Source organism: Rattus norvegicus, chromosome 4, assembly GCF_036323735.1.
Source record: "Rattus norvegicus strain BN/NHsdMcwi chromosome 4, GRCr8, whole genome shotgun sequence".
In the NCBI taxonomy this organism is placed as follows: domain Eukaryota; kingdom Metazoa; phylum Chordata; class Mammalia; order Rodentia; family Muridae; genus Rattus; species Rattus norvegicus.
In genome coordinates this window covers 92,100,758-92,127,462 of record NC_086022.1, presented here as the reverse complement: position 1 = coordinate 92,127,462, position 26,705 = coordinate 92,100,758, and the positions used below count along the sequence as shown (strand labels likewise).

The 26,705-nt window shown below is 36.5% G+C and overlaps 1 protein-coding gene across 5 annotated transcripts in view; it reads right to left on the bottom strand.

Moving 5' to 3' along the window:
• Ccser1 (coiled-coil serine-rich protein 1) overlaps positions 1 to 26,705 on the bottom strand; it is a 1,236,544-nt gene that overhangs the window by 592,977 nt on the left and 616,862 nt on the right. For all 5 annotated transcript variants that reach the window (XM_039108140.2, XM_017592802.3, XM_017592805.3 and 2 more), the window contains exon 9: positions 5,631 to 5,708. In XM_039108140.2, coding sequence (XP_038964068.1) covers positions 5,631 to 5,708 — 78 coding nt within the window. The remainder of the gene's footprint in view (positions 1 to 5,630; positions 5,709 to 26,705) is intronic.

Genomic DNA, 26,705 nt, shown 5'->3' with positions numbered 1-26,705 from the left:
GGGAAATCATTCTTAGCCGAAATTTTGCACCCTGCTTCACAGAAGCAGAGAGTTGTAACACACGACATTTGGAGCTCCACATCAGGGTCAGCTTCCACCTAGAGAATAAACAACTCACCCAGTTCCAGGTTTTCCTTAAAACTGAAGAAAATGATGAACATTTTATATAATTTTTCTTCCAGAAAATAATTCCATATTGGAATAAAACATCAATGTGATGGATTAAGTCCAAATCCATAAATCCATTTATAAACATAAAATTCATAAAATAATGATAAATCTGAAATAATTTTGATATTTATAGAACTGACTCTTTAAGTATTCTGAACTGCAAATTACACTCTTTGGTATAAATTTTCTATATACTAATTCAGCTTCATAAATTTACAATTGTAATTACCATCTTAACATGGCATCACTAAAGAGTATAATTTCCCTGCATTCTTACTTTACAGTGCATAAGGTTAATGATATATGTGGCGTGCTTTTAAGAAACTTTCTAATGGAATATTCTAAGATTTCCTGCTCTTGTGCCAGCTCTGTATAAATACATTTATGAAACTTTTTCTTAGTTCTCTGTGACTACATTATAAAATCACTTTACATCTTTATTTTTAAACACTTTCAATCTATCAATTTCAAAGTCTTTTGTCCCCTAAAAAAATCCATTTCATTTTCTTCCACTGGCAAAAGTTATATAAGCTTGAAGACCCTCAAATCCCAGAAGGTGAAGCAAGTGACTAAAAATACCAACCCTCAAATAATGAAGCAAGTACTTGGAGATTGTTTATATGGCATAAGGTATTCACTGTGACCTGGAGATTATCTCTCATCTCTAACAGGATGTATAGCTACTGCACCCTTGAGGACTTGACGATGGTTCTAATGGGGCACCAGGACAAATCTCTCAGAATATTAAGGGACATATGTGCATATTTCAGTTCGTCCCGAGCAAAGGGCCGTGGAGGGAGGCGAGGAGGGAAATGGAGTGGAGACAACACATATGCAATTATCAGGAACTAAGGTTGCATTTAGCTTTACTCTCTTTCCGTTTGTCAAGTGGAAATGATGGACTATACTACATCAGTGTTTCTTCAGGAGGATGTCACCACTTCCAGGTCACAGAACACAGGAAACCTGGGTTCTCTTCCCTCACGTAGGCTTTGTTTCTCTAGTGTCAGTTTCTTCACACAATCTGTGTCCAAAGTTATTAACACAGTTCCCTTTTTCATACTAAATGGTCTCCGGGCCACTCAGATCCAGGACCATAGCAAAGATAACAAAATTCTGTCACTAAGACATTCAAAGGATCTTCAGAAGGATATTATAATAGGGTTTCTCAATGATAGCTTCTTCCCTCTTCCAAGGCACACAATTCACCCCTATGTGCTTCAGTGTCCCTGTGTAACTCTTCTGATGCCATCTACACTGTCAGCCTCACACACAATCAGCAGCTCTTTCTGTGTCTCCTCTCTTTTCACAATGCACCTAGAACCTTCTGATGGGTTCTGTCATTTCTTCATTTGTTATCCTTAATTTTGCAGATTAAGCAACTGTGCATGCCATGAAACACCATCTAGGGCTTTTCTGTGAAAAGTTCCAGGTAAGTAGTGATATTTGTTGAATATGAATTGAAGAGATTTTCAAAAGTATGTTATAAGACTATCAGTATTGAATAGCCTGTGTCACAGGTTTCCTGTTAGCATGTTTGACCAATCTTTTAAATTAAGTATTTAGTATAATATTAAAAATATAGTTTGATTAAAACAAAGCTCTAAGATCTGCAAATGCATTATTTGCTTTGTAGGTATAAACAGAAATACTAGTGTTGAATGCATATTAACAAATGAAGCATTTGGAGACAGACAGTATTTTCTTCTGGTAAGTTTTCAGGATATATGAGCACAGCATCAGATGTTCTGACTATAAATGATGAGGCCAGGAATATAGTACACCTAGGAAGATTTAATTCAATACAAGTTGTTAGGAACCAATGAGAATGCTGAACTGACAGCTACTCAACAAAGATAAAAAAATAACCTTCCCACTTTAAAACAGGGCTGATCAGCAGCTGCGGTAAAACCCAGGCATCTGCAGCACTATTCCAAATGAGACAGGATAAACTCCTCCAATATATAAGGGGTATTTGTATACTAACTTTCAGTAGATGCTCCAAAATGAAATCTAATAAAGCCAGTAAAGGTTTTAAACTACATAGAAAAGAAGAACTGAGAAATTCTCTCAATGTCTTTATATATAACATAAATTTTCCTATTATTTTTCTAGAGTGTAAGTCTGGCTAGGGTCAAAAATATGAGTGATTCTGCAATTAGGCCATTTTTAATAGTCAAATAAAATCCATTAGCAATACATAAACTGATCATAACAACTTAATATTTGATGGAATATCTAGTAATTTCACATTTTAAAAGCGATCAAATGTTAAGAATTCAATTGTAATAAACACTTTCTATAAAAAAGCTTAAAACACATAAATGAAAGTATTAAAATATTTTACTTAAAATTCAAATTCTAAAAGAAAAGTTTTGTGAATTATTCTGAATGAAATTAATGTATTAATTGAAATGAAAATTTACACTGAAAATCAACTATATTCATTAAAAAGCAACCTTTTATTAAAGATATCAAGGAAATAAAATATTTCTCTTAAGATATTAAATTAATGAAGTCCTGAATTTCCTCACTGATATTTAAGCCCTTCCCTGCTGAATTTAGCTATTAATTCTCAAATATTTTAATCAAAATATTATTTGCAGAAGTTCTCAAGCTTCAAATATTTATAAAAAGTCTACGTGCACGGGAACACCTTTATTTATGTGGTTTACATAATCAGAAGGATGTCGCTCTGTTGATGTGGTCTTAAAGTAAACTCTGTTGCTTCCCAACTCTACTCATCCATCTTCCACATGGTATCAATAGTACAGGTGACACCTAAGAAATCAGTGCTTTTCGAGAGTCCTGATAAAATTTCTTCATGTAACAGTTTATTTTAAAATCATTTAGATTGATCTGTGGTGGTCTTTTATTAACATGTTTCATTCTGCGTTCATCATATGAATTCCTTTCTTAAAGAGCATGCGCAGCAAACATCATGTCCTGAATGCTAAGGGTGACCTCTCCTTTTGTAGTCTGACACCAACCCATCTGACACATGATCACATTTAATCCCTAAAGAGCAAATGCTAACTGATATTGACAGCTTCACAAACCAGAGAAAACTTCAGAACCAAGGATGAGATCCAAGGTTTCGACAAAATACTTCTTTCTTGCAAAGCTCTAGGAAAATTATGAATAGATGTAGCATATATGTGTATTCTTATAAAATTCTAACATGAAAAATGTCACGAAATATTCTGAATAAAATATTATAAAGCTAGTAATCAAAATGCATGTGAAAATATTAAATTATTATCCTAAGTAAATCACAGTTGAGAGATGACACTTCCTGTTCCCTGAGAAGTGTGGGTAAGTCACATGTATTCTCGTCATGTGCTTCATGCTTCTAAATTATTTACAGTATGTCTTTTTCCAGGTTTCAACAGGGAAACGACTCTACAGCTTTTGCATATAGCTAAGGACAGTTACTGTCTTAAGGCTCCGGACAGTTATTTATTTGTGATTCTGAGGATTCTGTTATATAACAAGGACTAGGAGGTTCTGGGTGCATCAATGTGAAGAGAGCACTGTCATGTAACAAGTATTTGATGTGGGATTCTTTGAGAGCTGCTGCCAAGAAAGTATTCTGCCTTAGCCTCTGGTCAAGGGCTGATGGACAAGATAGGAACAATGAGGACTTTAAGAGAAATACCATGTGCCTGGCTCCTTTGAAAAATTACATTTACATATTTAGAAAACCAAGTACCATGATGAATTGTTCCAAAAAAAAAAAAAAGAATACGATTTGTCATAGAGAAGAAAGTTCAAAGGAGGCAGCAGGTAGCTAGGTTCTCACCAGAATTCGCAATGAGTTTTAAAACCTTACACAATTGCACAAAAGTCCTGGTGTTTTTGTTTGTTTGCTTTTTTGTTTATGAGTTACTAAACCAGTTACAATTCAGGTTCCCAAAATAATATTTCCCAAATCAGTGCACAAGCGCTTTTGTTATCTTTCTATTAAAAATGCATTTACACCTCCCAACATTCTAGGTAACACATAGATTTCACAAGACCAAAAAGTTTCAACTTTCTAGGAGTAATTCCTTAATGAATTGAGTGCTTTGAAGTAACTGGATGCTAAACTAACCTGAAGATTTGCCGATTATGATTATATAATTCTCTTTGAAATATATATTTGATAATAATCTGACACAGATTATTATCTAAAATACATGTTGAGGTTACACCCTAAGAACTGATACATACATATACATTTGACATGGTTATATTGGGGAGGGGGATCCCTTGAAAGAGATAAACAGTGGATTACTTAATATTGTAAAAACTATTTTACTCTCAAAAATAAAGATTAAGAGCATGCACAGAATATACACAACTGTGCTATAAATACTTCTGTAAATATACTAGTATCTGAAAAATATTTAAACATGTAGAAGAAAAATGTTAAAATAAATATTATATTAGGAAATGAGGAATAGAGAAAATTTTCAGGAAAAGCATAGTTTTAATACTTTTAAAGTAAAAGTACATTTTCATAATAATTTGTGTTAGATTTCAAACTAACTTATTTAGTTAGGCAGGCATGTGCATGTACGTTGTTAAAAATGCTGTGATGGTTTTCATGGCAACACAAGAGTGACATGTCAACTTTATGTCAACTTTTATCATGAAATACAAATACAAACAAGTCATCATTACTGTGAAATCTTCACAAAACTTAAAGTGGCACGTATCTAATTATTATCAACAAATTAGTGATACCTTCCTCATCACTTCTAAGTATAAAAAAATGTTCCCAATAAATAGAAATGAGTCAGGGACCCCCTTTATATTTTAGCACAGGGAGTATAAAGCCATGAACTTGAAAAAACCCACAAAATTTAGAGCTATATTTAAGAAAAGATTGTTATTTCGATTAGCTTTACAAAATCAGACAGGGTTCCTAGAAGAATATTGGGTTATAATACATTTTGCAATCCTATCAGCAAGTATTTTACATTAATAAAATTACTAACTTTTAATTAAATTAGTTGCATTGCCTACACCAAAGCCCAAGAGCTGGAATATTATTGTGAAATTAGACAGATTTTTTTGTTTGTTTGTTTCACATGCCTGCATGTAAAAATAATGCTTGGCCTTAGGTTATTGCAAACATAAAAACTTTATTAAATTGCTAATGAATAAATTAACATTTTCTTTAAAACAAATTATCCTAGGATTCTTCTGCATGTTTCCATGCAGAAGGCATGTGCCTTAAAATTTACCAGCTCAGGAGAACATGTTGGAGAGGTTGGCTTAAAAATAAGAGGAGTTTAGTCTGCCATTGGTGCCTGGAATTATCTTTTTAAGCTCTCCAAGATGTTTGGGAATTATTTGTGAATAAGTAATGAATTAATTCGGGCAGTGCAGGACATCACAGCAGAGTACACAAGCTGTGGAAGTCTGCGAACCAATAAAGAAGATAACTGGTTTCATATAGGATGTGTACTTACATCACATCCTAGAAGTTCAGTCTGCGTGGATTTATCTACTCGTGAAGCAAACGCCTTCTGTAAATGCTGGACCTTTTCCTGCAAAGTAGAAAAAAATCACAATGATAGTGAGCTATGTGCTTCTATGTTAATAGTTTCGACTGACAACAACTTAATTCCCAATTCAACCACTGTATGGGCATCTACACTCAAATATGGTGGGTTTTGTCGTTGTTTTGGTTTGGTTTTGGTTTTGGTTTTTGGAATTAGTGTATTTACAGCTTAGTTTCCAAATCACAAGCCCCCACTTTGCCATCTTTTCTTCTAGTCTAAGAGTGACCGGTGTTTTTGGATGAGGAAAGTTCCACATAGTCTCAGGCATTTGAATGTAGTTGTAGGAGTGTGTTTCGTAACTGTACAAGATTGGCACATTTGTCGGTTAGGATGAAGACTCTACTGACACCTCAGCTACGGACAGGAAGGTGAGTTCTTTGGGAGCCAACTCAGAATGGAAGTGAGTGTGACAGGGAGATTTCCTTGGGCAATAGCATTCACAAAGCTCAAAGGTCAGAGAGCTTACTACAATGATGGGCCTAAATGGCTACAAGTTTTAAAAGGTAAGGGAAACTGAGGGAAGATGAAACAGTGGAGAATGAAGCCAATGAATGCCAATCCTGAAAGCACAAACCCCTGCCCAATTCCAAAGTCAGTATCCTTCAAAAATTCTATTCTATGACTGTGGGCCAGAAACATATTTGAGATAAATCAGCACACTGATTTTAACTTGCGGGAGGCCTATATTATGTATAAAAAGAACTGAGAGGAAAGTAAGAAAGAGAGGGGCATCTGAGGATAAGCAAATGCAAAAGTCTTAGCCACCTGTGCTTTGTGTTACCTCCCTAATCCCTCAGGGTAACCAAAGACAATTTCTCTACTCCCTTTAGGGGATACTGGAACGTTAAGTAGATTGAATTTCTCACAGATAACTTTTACAAATAAATCTGTAAACATAATTATATAATTGACTTTAGCTTTTCCTTTCCAAGCAGTGAACAAATAAATATTTCTTAATTAAAACACATGGGTTAGATTATTTTAATTTAAAATTAATAAATCATACGTGTGCATAAGTTACAGAAATATGGTAGATTTTGTAGAGTGTCAAAATGAGATGAAAATGTATAATGACATATTTGTGATGATTCAGTTACAAAATGTATGTTGGTAATGAGTGCTATGTTATAATTCTACTTGGTACAAGTTTGTTTGGTTTTGTTTTGTTTTGTTTTTCCCTATCCAACTCTCTGAGTGAATAAGTTGCAAATTAGAGATAACATGACAAGGTTAATACAGGGAAAACTAACTGTCGCCATAATAAATAGATGCATATAAACCAAAGAAATGCAGCTTTTGAACTTACAGAGAATTTTAAACTAAATTTACATTTTCTTTGCTACTGTAATTGTTATCGTTGTAATTATCACTACTTAGAGCAGATGCAAATAACTCAATATAGGCTAGATGTCAGGCACTGGAGCAAGTAACATGTCCAATTTATCCATGTAATGGTCCTTTTAAAGATATTGTCATTTTATTACATGAAATAAACACTGAGATAAAGATCACACAACACAGTCAGTAGAACTGAAATTTTAAACCTTTCTCTGTCTTCAACCTTATTGTTCTTGTGCATAAAGATATTTCAACTATGAAAAGCTATAAAGAAATGTTTTTTTCTCTGTCATATATCCAAGAAACATACTAAATATATAATTTCTGTAGTCACTGTACAGCCAGTAATGGTAGGGTGGTAACAAACTATTCTTCAGGTCCACTTGTCTATATTCTTTTTTCAACCTTTACTAAGTTATACTTTCTGTGGAAGGAATGTAAGTTCACCTCATATTTGGTAATGTATTTGCTGTAGAACTACAATTCCACAGAATACCTGCTACCACAAATATGATCATCATGCATTTTACAGTAGGAGTCAGAAGTGAAAGATAAGGTTAAGGGTGACTTACAACACAATTCTGAGGGGGAGGGGCAATGTTGAAAAGCACACACATAAAAGTCTAATTTAGAGAAAGTATAAAATTCATTTAAGAGCCATGATAGCTAATCACAGCAAAATATTCTGAAATTATTTATTTCTAAAAGTCATACTCAAGACACAGGCCTAGGTGTTGAGGATTGCTGTTTGTATTTTCTGCTCTCTCAAGAGGGTGCCCCAACAAGTAGTAGGTCATGTACTCAGGAGATTTCAGGTGAAATCTTACTTGATCAAATAAAGGCTAGAATCTACTATTGGGACTGGGCAGTGGGGCAGAGTTGGAAGTTTTAAGGGAAGGGAGAAAAGAAGGGAGAAGAGAGAGAATGGATGGGGGATGGGGAGAGAAGATGGAGGCAAAAGAGCTAGAAGATGGATCAGACCCACATGGCCTGGAGGAGCCACAAGTAGCTAGGAATGTCATAGCTGGGCAGTATAGTGGGGTGTCTGTCTAATCTACATGCGCATCTCATAATTAACTGAGTTGTGTGTTCTTTGCATGGGAATATTGGGGTTAGAGATTTACCAATATAAATCTGGCTGATATACATATGTCTCTTGTGTTTTCCTTTCATGGGCTAGAGGGAGCTGAGTGAGACTGGAGTATTGTTTTGGTGTTCGGAAAATCTGTCATGGGGATGGCCTGAGGATCTGAGCAGAAAGCTATCCAGGAAAAACAGTTTTGGTCAACTTAGTAAGAGGGGCCAAGACAGCTGCTTAGAGCTAGCCATGGGGGATGGGCAAGACCACCTTTGCTAGCACCTAGTGGGATAAAATTACACGCTACACATGTTTGTACGTGTGTGTGTGTACATATGTGAGTAAGCGTGTATGAGCAACTAAATGGCCTTAAATAGATTCTTTCTCCACAATACATGTTATCCACATAAAATGATTCTTTCCCATGCCAACATCATCCCTATACTCCCAGTCCTAAGTTAATTTCCAGTCCTCACAATGTAGTTTAAAATTATCCATAACTCAAGTATCAAGAACCCAAGACCCTCTTCTGACCATTGAAGGCATCCAGAACGAACAATATAAACAGACATACAGATACACAGACACACAGACACAGACAGTCACACACACACACACACACACACACACACAAAAGCACATGCATGCATGCAAAACATTCATACCCATAAGATAAAGAAATCCAAAAACATTAAAAGCACAATTGTTTAAAAAACAATAGTCTCTCTCTATATATCCATAACAAACACACTAGGAAAAAGATCATTGAACACCTCTGTTCTCAAAACAAAGAAAATGAAAAACTGGAGAAATCAACCTATGTAGTTAGCAATGGAAACTGTACAATGTAAACCATAAAACTGAAGACAGTAACTTGGGAAGAGATAGGGAGATGGAAAGACCTCTTATGGGTTAGCAAAACTCATAGAACATCCTATCAAAGGCACAATTTACAATTTCAATTCAAGCCCGAATCAATCAAAATACACAACATTTTTCACAAAATCAGTAAAAAGAAGTCCTAAAATATCCCACAAAAATGCACACGCACATTTACCAAAACTCTGTAGGTATCTTCAGCAGTCCTAAGCAAAATAGTGCTGGAGGGATTACTGTACCAGATTTCAAGCTAAACATGAAAATCTAAAGTAATAAAAACACCATGGTTCTGACACACAGAGAGGCAAGTAGATGAGTAGAACAAAATAGAAGAGCCAAACAAGAGTACACTTAATTACAGCCATGTGATATTTGGCAATGATGCATAAAATGCACAGTAGAGAAAAGGCAGCATCTTCAACAAGTGGTGCAAGTAAATCAGGATGCCTATATCAACCCATAGGCATGGAGGGCTTTACATTTTACATTTTTTATTGTTGCTCTCAATCTTTGTCTTCCAAGATTTGTAATTTTCCTGGTAACCTCCTTAGTTAATGTTATGTGTTAGTTGTACTTATTTATTTATTTTTATTGGATTTTTTATTTACTTTTTAAATGTTATTCCCTTTTCTAGTTTCCTGTCCATAAGCCCCGTATCCCATCCCCCTCCCAACCACTCTCTTCCCCCTTTCCCCCTCCCTGCCCTGACATTCCCCTACACTGGGGAGGTTCAGTCTTGGCAGGACCAAGGTCTTCTCTTCCCACTGGTGCCCAACAAGGCCATCCTCTGCTACATATACTGCTGGAGTCATAGGTCTGTCCATATGTAGTCTTTGGGTAGTGGTTTAGTTCCTGGGAGCTCTGGCTGGTTGATATTGTTATTTGTTATAGAGTTTCAAACCCCTTCAGATCCTTCAATCCTTTCTCTAACTCCTCCAATGGGTATTTCATTCTCAGTTCAATGGTTGGATGCTAGCATTTGCCTCTGTATTTATTTCTTTAGGGTATTGTGAGCAGTAGTAATTCTATGATCTCTTTTTCATTGTGCTAGCAATTGGTATATAGAAGGGCTATTAAATTTTTAAAAGATCGTGTTTTTTAAATTTATACTTATTTGTAAAATGCATGTATATATGAAATGTGTTTATATATAATATATGTGTGTACGTGTATGTTTAAATGAACTTATGCCACTAAAGGTAATAATTTTTTTCTTTAGAGCCATAGACTGATAAAAACTTGCCAGGCTTGCAAACATCCTGGAAATTTGTCGGTTTGAGGGAATCCAAAAGATCTCTCAAGGTAAACAGGTGCGCCATTGACCTTTGTTGTTTCTCAGAACTTTAAGGAGAGACTCTGTTGCTGGAGATGCCATGCATGACGCGGACTTACAGGAACCAGACTGGAACTGCCCTCATCCCTGAGGCTTAGCTGTCATATTACCTGAAAGTGACATGCCTGCTACTAAGGGTGAGCAAACATTAGTGCGCCATAGCTATAAAGCCTGTGCCCTACAGCAATGGCTAGTGTGACGAGATTTCTCCAACAGTACATTTGTGATAGGCACATCTTAGAGGTAATTAACATTTGTCTCACTGGACCTAAGGACTGTTCAATATAAGGGAGTTCATGCCTAGTAATGTCAACCCTACCACAAGCCATTCATAGACACCCAGAGGAGAACCCACTACTGCTATTTTCTAAACAGTTACGATTTCTTACTCCATTCTAAATAGTTAACTTGTAGCAGGAGATAAGTAAGCCACAGCCCTCATTTTAAAAAGCTTTATGTTGCAGCAGATGGAGACCATTACAGAAACTCACGACTGGTCAAAATATAGAAAGCAACTGACTCAGTAGAATCTTATTGCATTTGATATGAATACAACACAACTTTTATCCTGAAGGCTCAGAGAACATTACAGTAGAGTGTGGAGGTTTGTAAAAGCAACAGGAGTAGGATATCTGCTGGGAGATAGTGTTTCATTTTATTATAGAAAACTGATCCCCAGAAATGAATGAATATGGTTGCCTACATTATACCTGCTTGATGGCACCAGCAGTTGACTTGTTCCATTAATAAATGAAGAACTACTAACTACTAGTGGTTCTCAGAGAGAGAAAATTGGTCTTATTTAGGATAACTCCAATCCTGTGACTCAACCTAAAAATATTACAACTATGAACAACAATAAATCACTTCAAACTAGAATTTGTGTGTATGTGTGAGTATGACTGTGTATGTGTGTGTATGATTGTATATGTGTTTGTGTATGATTGTGTGTGTGTGTATGTGTGCGAATGATTTTGGGTGTGTGCATGTGTAACATATAACAAATAAAGTGAAGGACATCGTGAATCTGAGCAGGACTACAGGGGTACAAAACAGTTGTGGGAGGGAGGGTGAAAGTAATATAAAGATACATATTCCTGTATGACATTCTCAAAAGATAAATTTAAAAAGAAATTTAATAGACACAAGTCTGATTTTTACTTTTATATTTTTATATATAAATTTCATACATTACATATGTCTATTCAATGCCTGGGGGTATGGCAACTTTGAATGTATTTTTTTCTTTTTATTTATGTAGTAATTACAGCACATGAAATTTTAAAACATGAAACTAGACCTGTTTCTCCCTATGTAAAAGGCAACTCAAAATATACTAAACACAGGGTACTTGAGAGACAGCTTTAGCAGTTATGGACACTTTTTTTTCAGAGGACTAGGCTTTGATTCCCAGTGGTTCACAATCAGCTGCAACTCTAGTTGAGTTCCAGAAGATTCCATGCCTTCTTCTGGTCTTGGCAGGCACCAGAAACACATTGCAAACATGCAAAACAAAAATTTTAAATATTTCTAAAACTTAAGTGCTGAGTGTCAGGACAGGAATTCAAGCAGGACTGAAACCTGGAGGAAGAAGCTGAAGCAGGGACCATGAAGGGAGACTGCTTCTTATTGGCTTATTTCCCCTGACTTCCTCAGCCTACATTCTTACAGAACCCAAGACCAACAGCCCAGGGTAGGCCCTCCTCTATTGATCACTAACTCAGAAAATTCCTTACATCTGGATCTCATGGAAGCATTTCTTCAACTGAGGCTCTTTTCCCTCTGATGACTCTACCTTGTGTCAAGTTGACACACACACCCATTCCGTGCAGGCCTCAAACTTCTCAAACTTACTCCTTGCAAGCCAAGGATGATGTTGAATTCTGCTTCTACCTCCCAGGTGCTGAGATATTTGTGTCAGTGTGCCTCACTTTCACTCACTTCAACTAGCAGTAGGCTGAAATATGTGTGGGAATCGTTTGGAAATTAGGGTTAAATATATACAAGAATTTTGTTACCCAGTTCCAAGAAAACAAAATGTTTCAAGACACTGAAGTAAACTATGACCATTTGAATAAGGCCTATATTGCACAACAAAAGTTAACACAGACAAACAGCATTGTATCACACTAGGAAGTTTTAGAGCAATAATTACGGTGGGCTGTTTTGGGAGAAACATCTGATAGGCACAGCGCACTGTTCCATGTACCTTGAGTTTGAAGATCAAAGAAACCACTTTTGTTATTCCTGGTTTATAAAAGGGTATTTGGAAAGAATAGGTTTAAACTAGGAAGACTGATTTCTAAAAAAATTAAAATAACGTGAAGTCTGCCTTAAAAAAGTATGAACCTAACATAGATCTAGAGGTTATAATGACGGATACGAAGTACTGCTAATAATTAAATTGAAAGGAGAATAAAAGGTAACTTAAAATGGAAAAGCAATGTAATTTATTATAAGAAAATCGACACAGTGTGGTGGATCAAGATTAGTCAATGAATTAAGTGGGTCAAAGGAATTTGAACATCATCTTATGATGGATTTTGATGTCAATAACAATAATAATTTACATAATACAAAAGCAAAACCCAAAGAGAAAATCACTGGACTTGCTTAATATTGCCAAAATCCAGGGAGGCAAAATCAAAACTACACAGCTCACATCGATTATTTTTACTCCAGTTTAATGAGCGTGTATCAGTAAGAAAGTCAGCAGAGTTAGAAGAACGAGAACAGCTGCCAAAGAAAGAAACTTGTTCAAATGAAACTTAATTTTTTCTTGGAACTTCCAAGGAGACAGGCTAACTTTTCAGTGAAATATGGTCATAAAAGAGCAGTGTCCTTGATGTTCAAACCTGGGCATGCTGCTTTCCAGGATACAGAAGCACACTCTAGGGATGACCTGCAATGATCACAATGACCGAGTGAAACTGGTAATCTGGGGTGAACAGAATATAGTAAGAGCAGAAAGAATGGGACCTGGTACATATGCCTCGGAAGAGGACTATTGTCACCGACTGTGGGTCAGCATATATCAGCAGATTCTAGAAGCTCTGGAACTACAAGGTGTCTTTGCCTTTGAAGTATGACTGTCTACCTGGTACCTAATGGTTAACATTACCTTTAACTGTGAGCAATGGGCTGTCTATGCTTTCTACTTTCCCTTTCCCAGGCTACTTAAACCACTGTGCTACTCACTTACTGAGGAAAGATGTAGGAAAATCTATTCTGTGTGCTAGCACTGTTTTCCTTTGTTTTTGCAGACAATGGTGCCCCACTTTTGTTTCTGTGATATACACCAGAGAGTCCTGTTCAGTACTTTACCATCCTTTACTTTTTGCAGTGAAAAAAGTTACAGAAAAGTAAGGTGAACCCTTTTACAACCATCAACACTGAGCACTAGAATTTAAAAAATTATTGGTATTAGCTACATCTTTCGATGACTCCACAAATCTACATTGCCCTTTGACTTAGGTATAAGTATCTTCTGTCTCTCATGTGCTTCTGCCTATGTGATGAGGATTCTGTGAGGCTAAAGAAGGTAGAAATAAAGGTCAAGTGAGTCTTTCCTTATGCTATACCCTATCAACAATGGGACCACTGCAGTTTAGCATCTGTTTGAATCAGATCTGAGGATTCAATGAAAAAGGAGTACATAATGGAGGCCGGAAGATTATAGCGCTTATGTATTAATTAGGTACACATGGACTCAGGCTCTAAAGGGGAGAATCCAGTATACTAGGTTATACTAGAATTCAATATATACCTAAGGGTGGCCCTCTCTGTATTGTTAACTTCCTGAACAAAATGCTGTGGTGTAACTTAATGGAGTAAGGTAACCCAATCTCAGAAAGACAAACGTGGTATGGATTTACTTATAAGTGAATATTAGCAGTAAAGTATAAGCATGTTGCATTCCATAGACCCCGAGGGGCTAAATAATAAGAGGGATGTGTGTGTGTGTGTGTGTGTGTGTGTGTGTGTGTGTGTGTGTGTGTGTGTTGTACATGTATCTCCCTGGATAGGAGAAATAAAATGGATATCAAAGCTGGATGGGGAGGGTGGGGTGAGGACAGGAGCAGGAGGGATCAGGTAGTTGGAGGATGGAGGAAGAGTACTGGGAGAAGCAATTGGAATTGGAAGCATCTCAGAGATGAGCTAGAAATCAGGAATTCAGAGGACGACTGTAGCTGAGATTCCTAGCAATGGGATTACAGAGCCTGAACCGGTCATCTCTGTAACTGGACAAGACTTCCAGTGAAGGGTTTGGGGCACCAATCGTGTCACAAAACCTTTGAGCTATAATTTGTCCTGCCGACAAGATATGCTGGGATAAAGGTGGCACAGAAATTGGGATTGTGGCCAACCAGTGACTGGTCCAGCTTGAGACCCATGAAGCAGAGGGAGCCCATGCCTGGAAGGCCAGAAGCCCTTGGATACCTAGAATAGAACAAAACAGGACAGGCAAAATAAGAGGAAATAGAAAAGGAAGGAAGGAAGGAAAGGGGGGAGGGAAGGGAAGAAGAGAGAGAGAGGGAGAGAGGGGGGGAGGAAGAGAGAGAGGGAGAGAGGAAGAGGGAGGGAGGGAGAGAGAGAGAGAGAGAGAGAGAGAGAGAGAGAGAGGTCGATAACATGATTCTTTCTAGCTCAATCATAATCAGAGAGGCTATACCTAGCAACTAAGGAAACATGCAGAGACCCACAGTTAAACATTAGGTAGAGGTTGGGGGATTCTGCAGAAGAGAGGGGTAGAGGAATTGCTGCAGTCAGGGGTTCTAAGACACCACAAGAAAACCCAGAGGATCAACTAACCTGGGTTCCTAGAGTCTCACTAAGCCTTAACCAACAATCAGAAAGCATGCATGGGTCTGACCTAGGCCATGTATATTCTATGTCACAGTTGTGTAGCTTGGTCCTCTTGTAGGACTACTAACAGTGGGAACCCTTTTTAGGGACCCTTTTCCTCCTACCGGGTTACACTAAGAGAAGTGCCTTATCTTACTGCAACTTGATGGGACATACTTCCCTGATACCCTTGAGAGGCCTACCTTTTTCTGAAGAGAAATGGAGGAGTGATGGTGGGGTGGGCAGACAGAGACGGGTAGGAGAGGAATGGAGGGAAAGCTTCAGTAGGATGTAAATATGTGAGAAAAGAGTAAAGCAAACCTTAAATAAAATTTAAAAGTTTGTAATTCAAGCATGGTTTTTCAAATCATGAGAAAAGTGTAGTGGCCAACTAGGATAGAGCACCATTGATTCATTTGTTTTTAAAAGGCATGGATTATGACTCCAAAAATTAGCATTTCATTCTGTGAGCTCCAATCCATGATGCTGGGCTGGGATTCGGACTTGTTTGCAGCTGAGATGTTTCAGTTCATGCTTTGACTAACTGGAAAAGAAGTGTAGAGATTGAACAGGGGTAGAAAGAGGCAGGAACAGGCGTGATTTTGTTTTATGTTTTAGGAAAGGGGTTAAAACTATAAAGACAGAGGTACTGTCATATCAATAAACATCTGAAGAAATGTCTTTTCATTGGCTCTCATGAAACCTGAACTAAGAAACTTCCGAGATTCCATAATGAGACTGGTTCATAATTGATTTTTACCAGATGTACAGCTAAACCCGTGGTGCAGAGCATTTGAAAATTGTGAACAGACTGTCTATTTGATATCACACAAGCTGGAAACATATCTATCTTTAAGAATTCAGTTCACTTCCTTTCGGCAGTACCTTGATCTGTAAGTCAGGAGTGAGTGTGGTTAGAGATTGAAATGATTGTGAATTCTTGTAACCTACATGAAGTCATATAATGGTCTAAATGAGAAAAAAGCATAGCATTTTGTTTTGTAGGATGATATTAATCAAGGTTGCTCCCTTTCCTTAGTTCTGACACCATTACTGTAAGATCCAAAGTTGTTGAATTTGTCTCAACCCCTTGCACATTTGTTGCACATCTGTTTCATTTGTATTTCCAATGTCCTTATCCACTCCTGAAATTTAAACATAAAGAGATATTAGCTACATTCAGAATACCACCTCTTATTTCCATAGCCTCTGTCCTTTATTTGTTTTATTTCCTCACATGGTTTGCCCACCGGGAACCTCTGCATATGACATTACTTTTCACGACCATGTTGGAAGCTACAGTCATGCAAAATGAGACTTTGTATTAGGAAGCCATTAACTTAATGTGCTTGGTATCCTTAAAAGAAGAAAGGCATTGTGACACTCTCACAGAAAAGCTGTCAAGAAGACCACATAAAGACAGACAGGGGTCACAATAAGGCCTCTATGAAGAAAATACCTAGTTTCCCCTATCTATCTTTCCTTCTAGAACAAGCAAAACAGCTTTTCCTATTGCCAGCAATTAACAGCCAGGAAGACTCCTTTTCGCAGAGCTTTGGAAGGATGTGGTCCTGTACATGTTAACTCAGACTTCTGGTCTGCAGAGAAGAAGCTGTGTGTTAAATCTGCTCCTGGCACCTTCTTACATCAACCCCAGAAAGCTAATGCATCCTCCTAACTGCTTCCTGTTTTCACGCACATTCCTCTCCAGCTTCTCTGTGAAAACATGTTAGCAATGTAAAAGTCTAACTAGATCTCTGTTGTGTAGCAATTTCCTCCAAGTTAAAAACTGTTCATCCTGTCAAGAAACTATGTAAGACACAAATGTTAAAACAAGGTAAAAAACATGGTGTACTAAGGGGAGGTTAAAATTTTTTTCAACCTGAAAGGAAGCTTATTAGACTCAGGAAGTAAATGACTCAATGGTTTCAGAAAGTACCTAGTCAGAATCACCAGGTCTCTCCCTCCCCAAGCACATATGAGCTATAATCTTCAAGACAAGTTGGTTGAAGGTACCAGAGAAGAGCCCAAATAGTTGGGAGAAGTTCAGGTCAGCTGAACCCTCTGGAAGGGACTGTCAAATCTGCTGGGCTGCCTGAGCTGGTGCAGCGCAGTCAAGGCTTCAGCTTTTGTGAGTTACCATGCACTCTGGGTTGGCTTTGGGGATGCAATAGTTTTTTTTTTCTTTTTAAGTCATGCCTACTTCTGTAAGTAACCCCTCACCTAGACTCCTGTAAATAACACAAATAAAACTGATTGGGTCCCCAAATTGGACTTAGGGAGTATATGTCATTTGTTACATATCTAGGGTCAGTAGGAGTTTGTTCCTGTCTTCCCAGGATAGTGTCATGCAACAATCCTATTTGTCATCCACTAAAAACTCTGTAAGACCAAACACTCAGTCCTGAAAATAGTTCTGAAATACAGATAGAGGTTGGATTTACACACACACACACACACACACACACACACACACACACACACACACACACATGCAACAATAGAAAACAAGACAAATTCAAAAGAAAGCAAGGTAAAAATTAAAGAAATGAATAAAAGAAAAAGCAAAATTAGGTAAGTAAGCAAATGAATAAAGCTTTAGCTGGTTAAGAAAAATCTAGGAATTGAAGATTCCAATGATCACCGCTAGTCTTTTGTGACAAGCAAGCTCTTGTAAAGTGGCTAATTCAGACTGGGATGTCAGTTAAGTTACAATGTACACTGGCTTTTAAAGGACATGTACCAAAAATTGCTGTGAATAATTGTTATGGTTTAAAATCATGCTACCTTGGGAATCATGTTTTATGAAATAGATTTGAATTATTACTAATATCAACTCTTATAGTTCATCTTATAACTCTCTTGCACAATCTGGCCTAGAAAGTAACAATTGTTGGTATTGTGTTCTTTGCCTTACATGTTCTCCCTGTGATAACGACTTCACACATGTTCTCCATAAGTACACTGGACACATCATATTAATACTCCATTTGCTAGATTTGACTGCAGCATTATAAAATAATCTGAGAAACTCCACTGGTCTATGGAAAATCCTTTGTCAAAGATAAAGAGTCCTGTCTATAGTTAGTTCTATTTCTTAATCTCTTTTAACATTGTTTTTCATTTCAATTTTTAACATTTCTCTTAGTCTTTTCCTATAATTAACCTGACTTTTGCCATAGCATGTTAACCCCTTACACAAGGATGTATGCATTTGTAGAGTGACACAGTCACAGAGTCTGGATGCTTTTTCACTCTTCAGTCTTTCTTTCAATAAAGAAGCAGGAAATGAGTGACAGGAGATGATGTTTGAGTGGCACTGGAGATCAACTGGTGAATCTGACATACACAGACCTGTTTTTTACTGAAGCATTAATGCTGTGGAAATGAGAGTCCCCTAAATTATCTGGTATTAGCATGGTACATAAATTTAAGAAGGGACAGGTGAGAAATAGAAAATGAACTCAGTGTTTGGTCCAGTATTATCAGGCTGTATAAGTACCCCAGGAAAAAACAGAGAGAGAGAGAGAGAGAGAGAGAGAGAGAGAGAGAGAGAGAGAGAGAGAGAGGTAAAACAAAGATGAAGATATCACAGAATAGGCAGGCATGAATCACACTCGTCCCTGAGGAATCACTGATGCAAGTAAATTATATTTCTCCTTATGTAACGACTAAAATTTACTTTATTTAGAGAGATGGTTATATGCTCCAGTTGCACTCTTGGTTACATTGTGAGAAACTAAAGGCATAATGAAACTGATGATGGGAATTGGGGAAGAACAGTGAATGTGAATGTGTCAGTAGTCAATAGGGCCCAGAAGAATGTTTTGACATAGCAAGTCCTAAACACTGCCTCACTGTCAGTATCCTTGTCTGAACACACATCTCTTTTTGTCAGGATCACAGTCCAATTTTATAGCCCTTTATCTATATCAAATAACTTCTGCGAGTAATGTTCATGAACATTTCCCTCCCTGTAATGTTTTTCACCTATGAATTTGTGCTTGACATGGGATAAAGAAATCTGCTTTGCTTCCTGTTAGCATGAGATTTCTGCAAGAGTTTTCTCCGTGGCCCATACACTAGCTGACAGCATCTCTGCCTGGGAGAAGTCTGCAGGCTCCCTTTGTGGCAGCAACTCTACAGAACCAGTTTTTGTCAGAGAGAAAAAGTACTAGAAGCTAGCATGGCTGGGCTTTAGTCTTTGTCTGGAATGGTAATGTGTGAAATTTTAGTTCTCTTTCTCTGAATCTTCTACTTTACATAGAGTTCTAAATTCAAGGGCCCCAGAAGGGCTTTTGTTCTCCCTGAAATGCACATGAACAATGAATGAATCTGAAAGAATTAAGTATGAATACAGTTATTTTGAATACCCGGGAGATATAGGACACTTCATACAAGACAACAGTTCATAACTCTGTAATTCAACCTTGACAACATGCAAAACCATGAATCACTACAGAGACCTTCCTGCACTGACAATCCAAAAATATGGCAGAGTTCCGAAGCTGTTTCTTGCTTAATATTTTTATTGAGGAAGATCAGTACATAACACTGTGCCAACTTCACCACTAACCCTACTGTTTTGGAGGAGATTCACTTGAAGTATAGTGAACATTTCATTGTGTGGTATTGACTCTATGCCAATGTATATAAAATTTCTTATAATACATTGTGAGGTACACAAAGTACTTCAAGGCAGCCATTCCCTGGCAGAGATAAGCTGATGACAGCATTCTGCAGACATGAGCATAAGGGAGATAAGATCACTGAACCTTTGTTGAGTCAGCACAGCCTTATACTTGACAATCAACCAGCAAAAGTGGATGTCATGAATCAAACCTCAGCAGACAAACTGTCCAATACAAATCTAAATGTCATGAAAAATCCAGGAGATTCTAAGGCACTATTTTTCTCAGTTATTTTTTTTCATCCAGCATACTCAGAAAAAATAAAATACACAATTGAACATATCAATGTATGTATTAATCATATGAAGACCAACTTTAATATTTTCATTTAAAAATATATATTACCAGCAGAGGAATTACATATTAGATGTTACATACTTGTTCATTAATCTCTTAAACAGTGAGCAGAGATATTTAAAACGAGATCAGTGACCATATAATTTTCAATGATAATCAAATATTCTGATACTTCATCTACCAGTAATGGTAATATATTTACCTATGCAGGTAAAATACATGTTCATTACTTCCTTGTGAAATTAAAAATATAATAATTTTTTATTTTGTTTACTGTGACATTGCTTTGTTTTTTATGAATGTGCTACTCTATATACATATTGTAGCCCAATAAATTTATTGTAATTTGAAAGTATTCAAGTTTCACATCTTTTAATACATCTAACGTGCTAAGAAGCACTGCTTGGCAACACAACATACTGGAGACCATGCATCACTATACTGGTGATCTTGCAGCTAACTGACCAGGATAACATTGTCAGAGAGCCAAGTATGGCAAGGTTATTGCCATATATTACCTATATACCAGCAGTCAGAACCAAAGGATGGATATTTTGGCAATTTAAATGGAGAGGATAACACGAATGAGTTAGTGCTTGGGTTGCTTGGGGAAAAATATTCAAGGATGAAAGTATGAAGGTAAAAGTCATGTCTAAATATACTGGAGTAACAACTGAGTTGTGTTTGTCAAGAGGACAGAAGGAGATGACACATATCCAAGGGCTAAGTGAGCATCATCTGAATCTCTGATTTGAGGTACCTTGCTTTTGGTTTGATGAATTATCTCAGTTGACTTTGAAAAAAATTCCTTTTAAAATATGGGAGATCAAATTAGCTTTGAAACTCAAAAATACTCAGTCAAATAGGAAAATGATTTCTAAGAAAATAAAGACATACAAGAACTAAAAGTAGGAGAATCACCGGTAATCATTTTCAAGCTCAACCTTATTTCATGCTTAAGACACAGTTTGAGGTTTGTCTTTAAGCATTTTATGCCTTTTTTTGTTGGAACAAACTCATAAAAGAGTGGTTTTCTTAAGTGGATATAGGAAAAGTCTAAGACAGACATGTGAAGGAATGTTTTGCTAAAACAGACACAGGAGAAAGGATGTTTTACTAAAACAATACATAAAGAGACACATGAGATTCTTTTTTGTTGTTAATGACATATATGTATTAGTCTGTCTTATATTCTATAATTGAGCTCTAGTCATTGGGACTCTATATAGAGAAACACACCAAAAATCTTTTGTTTGTGTTACAGTTTTTGTTGCTTTTGTGGTCTCAGGCTGATTGATGGGGTGATGTCGGTTGAGACAGTCACACATGTTGAGGAAAGACTCGTGGTAAGGCAAGACTCGTGGAGGACATGTGATGTTTGGAAGGTATAACTAGAACTTGATGGACAATGATGGAGGCAGGGCTAGGTTTGCTTATGAAGCTAGCTGTACAACACTTCGCTTATCTGTCCTACACAGAGAGCCACAGCTGCTGTTCCTGCTGCTCCCTCCTACAGACTCACTCTGACAGTGAGCCCTGGCTGTCTTTGTTATGTAGTGAGTGCCACTGCTGCTGATTTGTGTTTACCATCCAAACTCTACCAAACTCGACTACTGGTATATCTGTAAAGTGTTTGTGAGGCGATCAAGCTGTCCCTGCTGACCTATGAACTGAACTGTCAATTTCCAGAAAACACAGATGAGAATTACTCCAAAGATCCTTTCTAAAGAGATCCACGTCCCCCATAGCCTTTCTTTTTCCACTATCTCTGGTGGGTGGTGGGCTATAAGAAAAGCTAAAACATTTCAAAGCCATCATTAATAAATAAGATTTAAAAAATAAAAGTTACAGATATAGAATACTGTGCTTTTTAAGATTGCATTCTTTTTGAATTCTGAGGAAAATCACATTAATTTTCAAGCCATGTTGAACATTTTAATGCCCATTTTTCTCTTGGAAATATTTCTTATGCTAAATTATAGGAATAAAGATAATCAAATAGGGTATCTGGATCTGGCTAAGCATTGATGAGAACCCTGTTTAGTTGATAGAAGCCATGTCAGACTGTTCCCATCTTCTGTATCTTTAGTACCAGATGATCTCACATCCTTATTTGCCTTCTGTGGGCATTGGCACTTGCATATATACTCTCTCACAGACTTTTAAAAATAATTTCATTTTAGAAAAGAAATAATCAAGGAGTCTCCTAAAATCTTCATTGTGCATCTGTTTATCACTAAATTGTAAGACATTAGTAAACACAATATCACTAGAAATGAAGAAACACTGTTTTACATCAATGATCCCTGCATCAAATTTGTATTTATAAATTGGTTGAAGTATTAAATGTACTATATTATTTCAAAGTCACATATGGCTATTAATAATGGAGGAAACTCATTGCCAAATTCTGTACACTGACATTCCTTCTCTTATTTGTCTATTGACTATTTCCCTTCACAACTATTAATTAAAATACTCATGGCCTAGAGGGATAGGACCATGATTAATAGCATTACAGATCTTGAAGGTGACTTGAGTCCAATTCCTAGCACCCATCTATGAATTCTATGCTTGACAGAGACTTTAAAACAAAATTTATTTCTTTTTCTTTTATCCCACACCCCCCCCCAAATTTATTTCTAAGAGCAAAATAAAATCTTTGATGAAGCAAGTCAAAATCTTGAAAGATAATCATGTCTCATTAACGTTCTTTTCATTTATAAAGCTGTCTGTAAGGGCTCATATTTGGTGGTGACATTGTTGTAACTGTAAAGAGGAAACCACAGTTTAAGGATTGTCTCGAGCCCACTGATCTTTCAGATTATTATCTACAGGACAGTTTTTGATTATCAATGGATGTAGGAAGATCCAGACCACTAAGAGTGGTTCCATCCCTAGGTTGATGGTCTTGGGCTATCTGAAAAGTGGTAGCCAAAAGTGAGCCTGGGGACAAGACAGTAAGCAACATCCCCCATTGTTTTCTGCTTCATTTTCTCCTTTGGGCTCCTGCTTTGACTTCCTTCAGTGATGCATTGTGATCTGAAAATTTAAGCCAAATAAACCCTTTTCTCCTGAAGTTGTTTTTGGTCATGGTGTTTATCACAGCAACATAAAGCAAACTTGGACAGCATCCACCTTTTTAAACTAACATTTATCATCTCTGCCAAGCTGCAGAGCAGGCATGTCAGTATCCTTCATGCATCGCCACCTCAGTGTACTCTGAACAGAACTTGTCATCTCTTAACAGTCTCCATTTTTTCAGTCTCTCTACCAGTGAAAGTTACTTCAACAATTCCTAATGAAGATCTCCGAATCTTCCTGTCAGGACAATCAACCTACAGGAGTCCTTCTCTGCTTCTAACATAAGAATTCCAGGAATCAAACTCAGACTTGGAGTTAAGTGCCTCTACTTGATAATCCATCTCACCAACTCCATGTTTATAGTCACTTCTAAAGCCACAATCAAGGAAAACATTGTGGTAGACTCCTATTTTTAGACATTTTACGTAGTTTAAATGCAAAACTTCAGGATATTTTTTCAAAAGCCAATCACCAAAATATTACAATAATGATGATATGTGCCTACCAGGAGGCAACTTTAGATTTGGCAGTAGTACTTAATAAATTTTCTTGAAAAAAATTATAATTGTCTTGTACCATTGCTGCATATAATAGCATCTATTAATTTTATCATGAAGTACAAAATTTTTGCATGTTTTATACAAGGGGGAAGCAAACAATATGTTAAAGAGTTGCTAACTTTTTAAAGTTGTAGACAATTAAAATGTAACGTTATTTGTTTTTCAATACTACTGAAGCAGTGTGGCTTTGCTGCCTTTTTTAAATCAGCCTAGAGAGAATTGGTAAAGAAAGGGGCTGGGCACTCTAATAAATGTGATGCACACAACCCTAGAGCTTTCTACTCTATTGCCATCAATCTAAATTCAGTAGTCTATTACTTTTCGTTTAATTTTGAAGCGGTCACAGCATAATTTTAATCAAACCACACACAAATTGAATTGAACTTGCCATTCAATCGCAAGCACTCCCAAGTATAATTATTCATCTGATATAAAGCAACACTCAGCGTCCAGCACATGGAGAGCATTTAGAGACTGATAGACAGAATTAGCTAACATTAGCATTAGTCTGGGAGCTAGGACAACTGCTGCTTGACAATGGAGGACACAAGGAAAGGGGAAGCAAAATTGTGAGAAAGTAGGAGTAAAAGAATGGTAGAACATAAAAACAAAACACAGACAAAAATAAAGAAGGGTGAGAAAGACGAAATAAAAAAAAGGTGTAGAGAAAGAGAAAGGGGATTACAGAGTTAATTAGAATGCTATGTAGACATATAATCAGCAAAGTGACCTACCATTTAGTATTTGCATGGGCTTCCTCTGTATTTCTAGGACAATACACTCACATTTGTGCTTCCATGCAGATATGTGCACTGTGGAAAAACAGTCCATCTTTGCTCACTGTGTTACTTACTCTGAAAACGAGACCTAGCTCTGTGACTCAGTGTCAGACTGTGTACTCCGAACTCACAAGGACTGACTTTCATTCTAGCAACACAGGAGTTAAGTTTATTTATTCCATAAAAAAGAGTGGGAATTATTTAGTACATAAAACAAGCAATATGTAAAAACATTATTTGTAGTAACAAAGTGTAAAATGGATTTGACTTCTGAAGCCTTATTAATGTTTTTATATGTAATTGTTTTAATACTGCTTGTCAACATTAATTTTCTCAAAGGTCTTTGAGCTGGTGTTTGTCATCTTATCACTTCATGAAATACCTTTTCAAGGAAATATTTATAAGGTCAGATTTTGTAACACCTACTTTTATTGTAAATGGAAAATGTACCTTACACAAAAATTGTCAAATCTATAATATATACAAGGTAGAAAATATAAATATATATATACATATATATATATATCACAAGATGAAAATGGTATCAAAGAAGAAGTCAAGTTATACAATAATTATAAGCCACTATTTTAATTTTTATAATGATACTACATGTAAATTTGATACAAATATGTCCCCTAAAAATTCAGCTACTTGGAAAGACATGAAATTTGAATAGGGTGCTACTAATCTCTTCTAAAAAATGGACTTGAAGGTACCACAGGGTAGAAAATAAAGAATCTAAAAAACAAGAAATTTGTTTAAATTGTGTGAGCAATTCAGAGCCATGGTTTGAGATGGAGAATGGGTGCAGGAAGCATTGAGAAGACATTTTAAAATCCTCCTTAGCGCTCTCCTGTTCTGTTATGGTGTACTTTTTTCCTCATTAACCACTGGGCAAATGATTTGCTGAGTGAGGTTAAAGTAGGCAGAAGCAGACATGAATAGGTGTTTCTTTATGTGTTTCTCAGATGTAACTCATCAGATTTGTTCATTGAACTCACATAAGCTTGTATCTCCCATATTCCACCAGACAAAAAGTTACAGAGTGCAAGCTAGACTAGAGTAATAACCAAATAATCTGCCAGGTTCTTCTGGCAGATTCATGGTTCATCACATGGGACAGTATACCATGTTAATGGCCCCAATCCTAAATCCTCTTGAAAACCAGCAAGCAATTCTAACCCAAATTTCTCTTTGTTATTATTTTATATACACACACATATACACGCATAGAGAAATATATGTATATATGTTAGTAAAACTTGCACAATCTGTTTAATGTTATTTGTATGTATATAATTTCAGAAATGGCCACTTGACATAGCAGGAAAGAATTTAAAAAGGATATAGGAAACATCTTTACAACTTTAGTACTGGTGTGGTAAGTAATAACATAAGTATGCTTTTGAAACAGATCACAAAAGAAATTCTGCAGTTTGATTCATTCCCCATCTTGTAAACCTGATGATTAACAGATTGTTGCATAGTTTTGTTTAAAATGTAGCTCATTTAATATAAAAAGTGTACATACAAGTTCATTTTACTTATACTTGTATGGCTAATGCTATGTGACTGCTCTTTGGTACATAGCCTATCCACATTAACCTCTACCTAGCAGTTAAGTCTTCAATAATATGTCAAAAATTAAGTAGCCAAATAATTGGCCTTCAGAGTAAAGTTTGAAGTTATTGATTAGTCAAAGGATATACCTGCAAAATAACTAAAAACATATTCACAACCTTATACTTTCTTTTTTGCGCCAGACAGATGAAAGCCACACTTGTAGGTTGGTATCAAAGGAAATGGCTGTGACACAGAGAAAATAAATGTCAGGTGTAGTGGTTAAGCTCATTTTTCTTCTTATTAAACTTGCCAGTTGAGAGGAAAAATAGCAGTTTGATATATAGGCGTAGACTGGTGTTCTTCTTTAAGAATATTTCAGCTTAAAGGAGAATCTATGCCAGTCAACAAAGATACTTTTATCAATGAGTAACAAAGTAAAACAGAATGTTTTAAGCGTGCATATAACTGTGTGTGTGATGTATTTATATATACTTAGAAACATTCATATATACATATAAAGTATTTATAGTACTAC